This window comes from Cornus florida, unplaced genomic scaffold (assembly GCF_030987335.1).
Source record: "Cornus florida cultivar Cherokee Brave unplaced genomic scaffold, ASM3098733v1 CherokeeBrave_3.0.0_Hap2_Chr01, whole genome shotgun sequence".
NCBI classification, from domain to species: Eukaryota; Viridiplantae; Streptophyta; class Magnoliopsida; order Cornales; family Cornaceae; genus Cornus; species Cornus florida.
Genome location: NW_026775571.1, coordinates 53,235,351 through 53,239,172, shown reverse-complemented (window position 1 = coordinate 53,239,172; position 3,822 = coordinate 53,235,351). Strand labels below are relative to the sequence as shown.

The following is a 3,822-nucleotide window of genomic DNA, read 5'->3' as shown; positions in this document are numbered from 1 at the left end:
CCCAACTCATTTTCTGATGGGCCTCCAAATTCCATAAGTAGTGCAAACACATAAATACAATATTATCTCCTCCTCCTCCCAAATGTCAGTCAGGGTTCAAATCCCCGATGGAACCCCGATGGAACAATCAGGTGCATGTATGTGACTTACCTCCCAAAAAAAAAAAAAAAAAAAAAAAAAAAACCACCAAACAAACAAACAAACGCTAGTTAGTTGTTTGGTGTAATGCTAAAAATTGGAATGATAAGAGTGAGAACATATGTTCAAGCCTGAGGGTAGACACTTAGTGCAAATTTAACAGTTAATTTGTACCTAATCTACCCATCCAACACCTCAATTAATGGGAAACAAATTCCACATCACCAGAAAGGGAACCATTGATGTTAAAGGAGCCAGATATCAATTTTCAAATCTCTCAATCAATCACTTCTATTCTACCAAACAAGTCAAGTTAGTGCTGTTCATCTCAACAAATATAATTTTGAGTTAGGAGCTGTTTCAGCCTTCGGATTCTCAACAAAATCCTAATTGCCTGCCATTCCAACCTCAAAGAGATACTATAGTTGGAGTTAGAGCTGTTTCAGCCTGATCTACAGCTATAAAATCCAATAATATTACTCCAGTTCTATCTCAAGAGAAAAGTCAGGTGAACTTTAATCCAAATATGCAAAAGATATGATCAAATGAAGTACCAACTTTGGTGCTTAACCAAAAATTTAGTGCTAAACAAAATACTAAGAAGACAATAGCAAATCAAGCAATAATGTGACAGTTACTTACTTTTGAATATTCGCCAATAGAAAACAACAAAATGAGGTCCACTAAAAAGAAAAACATGGAGTATTTAATAGAGAATCACTTAGAAGTAAGTTGTGAAACTAAGAGCTTAGTTTTAGCTAAATCTGAAAAGTAAAATATTGCCTTTCCTGGTATCCAATCAGGCCTGAGTCTGTAGCCTAATCAAATACTAGTCACTATGCTCCTTCAGATGCATTTCATCAAATGGTTCAAACCCATAAAAGTTCACCCATTCTTCCTATTTTTTATTTATTTTTTTATTTATTATTATTTTTTTTCTTACTAGAACTAATAATGCAATAATATATCTCACTTGTAACAATAAAGGTATGAGAATAAGAAATTAAAGTAAATCATGAAACTGATTGTTCAAAACATAAAGAAATCAGAACTCAATAATCCAAAATCAATTATTGAGAATTTAATGACAACGATGCTAGAACACTGAAAATTGTATTTAACTATTGATTATATGGGATCAATATAAGTTGAACGACATAACTATATGGCCATTCATCTCATCTAAACCAAGCATGTACCTAATTTGAGTAATTGTAGCAAAGATAGTAAAACTCAGAATAATACTAGTAAGGGGGAACTATCAGAGAACTAAAAATTATATGCTGAGAGACACTTCATTCAATCATATGCGAGGAGTTTCTGGTATAGTTCACCAGAGATGGCTTTTTCCATCACAGCCTCTGGGTTGACAACCCCATCATCTTCCTCCAAGAACATAGTCACCATATTCTTCGAAAAGCCGCTTACCAGTGCCACACCACTCTGCTTGGCTGTAACTGGAGTAGCTGAGGAGTGCCTCAGGTTCCAGAACACGATCTCCGGCACCTTGTTGAATCCTTTTTCCCTAAATTTCCTCTGTATCACTTCATAATCTGTCTCCCAACCTTTCGGACGTGCTTTCTTCTTCTTGTTTTCTATTAAGGTAGATCTTCTCTGATGCCTACGATTCTTCTCAATCTCACTATCTAAATCATCACTACTATATGAGCCGGATTCTGAACCTTCACTATATGAGGCGGATTCTGAACCTTCACTATATGAGGCGGAATATGAGAGGTATTCCGACCCTGAATAACCATATCCACTGTGGTGATTCGAAGCCTGATCAAATTCCATATCACTAAATACGAAGATCTTCTCTATCATTTGCTCATCACTCAACTTTCCTTTAACAGCCACTTTCAATATCCTATCAAAAACTTTTTGGAAGTCTGTATTTCCACCCCAGTCCATTTGCTTCACAAAATTAATCTTCTCTTCAAGACTATCTCCTTTAATCCTATGAAGCTGAGGATTTTCACTGAAACTAATCACTTTCCCTTTCCATGGATCTTCGCTGAGCTCCGAAATTAACAATCCCAGAGCCACACAAACCTCCATAGGCTTACCTTCCATACTTCCCGAGACATCGCACACAGCAATGCAATTTCTCAGCTTCCCTTTCTCTGCAAGGTCCTCTACCATTCTCGCCCACTGAAGCTCTGCAACTTTTCCACCATCTTGGTCCTTCAAAGAGGCTATAATCTCATGGGGAAGCAATGCTCCTGCTGAGATTTTCGCCTTACCGGTTTTGACATCCTGAAGGTACTCTTTAAACCTCTTGTTGTCGCGATGCAAAAATATGTTCTTGTAGTTCTTCATTGCCACAGAAGCAACCCTTTTATATGGAAGTGTGTCCCAATGTTTCTCACTCATATAAACCTCTGGTAACTCCAGAGCCTTATGAAGAGGCACAAGAACTTCCTTCCTCAAACGGTCTCTGACTCTATACAGATAATGAGCTTCTTCAATTCCTCTGTACTCTTCATACTCCTCACGAGGAAAAACCCTTTTCGCAATGCTTTCGCATATCAAAGTGGACTTATCGAATGAGGAATCGATTGAAGGACACCATTTGGCTGCCAAACTGATCTTGTTGATCATTCCGTTGTTCAAACGCTGAATGTCAAACCTCAGATGCCCTGCGAAGACCTCAGAAATCTTGTCGTGCAAGAACCGGTAATCGGGGTCCTGAGTGTACCTCCCCAAGGCCTTCTTGGCCTTTTCAAGCTCTCTCTCCTTCCTCAAAACCCTAGCCTTCCCTCTCTCAACCTTCACTTTCTCCATGTTGGACTCAATTCTCTGTTCGGTCGGATTTTCAGCCCTTGACCTCCTCTTGTTCTCCCTCTCTCGTTTCCTCGCCTTCCGGCTTTTCCCTTCTATGTTCGCACGATTTTCCTTCCTTTTCCCGAGAAAATACATTTTTCTTGCATTGCCTTTGCCTTTCTTGTTCTTCTTTTTCTCCCACTCACTTTTCAGGGTGGACCGGACTTTGGGTCCCTCCAGGAGGCGTAAGAGGATCTCCGGCAAGTCCTTGAAGTACCCGAACTCCGCCATCACACCCGCATTGCAGGCTAGGGTTTTGGGGTGAAATTTGTGGAGCCAAAGAGCCGCCTTGTAGAAATTCTTCTTGTCCAACTTTCCGGTGCCTCGTACGCCTCTCAGATTACATAAGAGTTTTAGGGTTTTCACTGGATTGTAATCCCAAGATTTGGACAATCTCTTGATCAGCGACTTCGAATCTGTGTCGGGTACAATATGGAAGAAGAAATCGAGGCAAGGATTGCCGGTGGCGAGGTAGGTAAGGGAACGGTTTTCGGTGAAACCCGTTGGTGGATCTGTTTCCATGGCGGCAGTGGCGCCGCCGTTGGACGGCTGGTTGTGGAGTTCCGGTGGGCCGTAAAGTTGTGAAGCCATAGCTCTGTTGTGGGGTAGCGTGCGAGATTTGCTTTTCTCCGAGTGTGCGAGATTTGCTGAGGTGTTACAGGAGTGATTTACTTGGTGACCAAGAATAAGGGTTTTGCTATGGTGCGATCGATCCTACTAAATGCGTTTACCAGCAACTGATACGTAGCGTACGATTTATATAATCTGTCTGTATGATGGTGCATATAAATGGCATCAGCTGGTTTGTTCTTGTTAGCCCTTCTTTTTTCGATTTACATCTAATTGCAGGACAAAGAG

At 40.6% G+C, this 3,822-nt stretch overlaps 1 protein-coding gene across 1 annotated transcript; it reads right to left on the bottom strand.

Moving 5' to 3' along the window:
- Positions 1–1,235: 1,235 nt before the first annotated feature.
- Positions 1,236–3,586, bottom strand: LOC132297076 (uncharacterized). The gene has a single exon (XM_059794891.1). The coding sequence runs from the start codon at positions 3,553–3,555 to the stop codon at positions 1,438–1,440; it is 2,118 nt and encodes a 705-aa protein (XP_059650874.1). The 5' UTR covers positions 3,556–3,586; the 3' UTR covers positions 1,236–1,437.
- Between the last annotated feature and the right edge of the window lie 236 nt (positions 3,587–3,822).

Excerpts from the sequence above, each read along its gene's own strand:
- LOC132297076 (XM_059794891.1), bottom strand. The coding sequence starts at position 3,555 with ATGGCTTCACAACTTTACGGCCCACCGGAACTCCACAACCAGCCGTCC.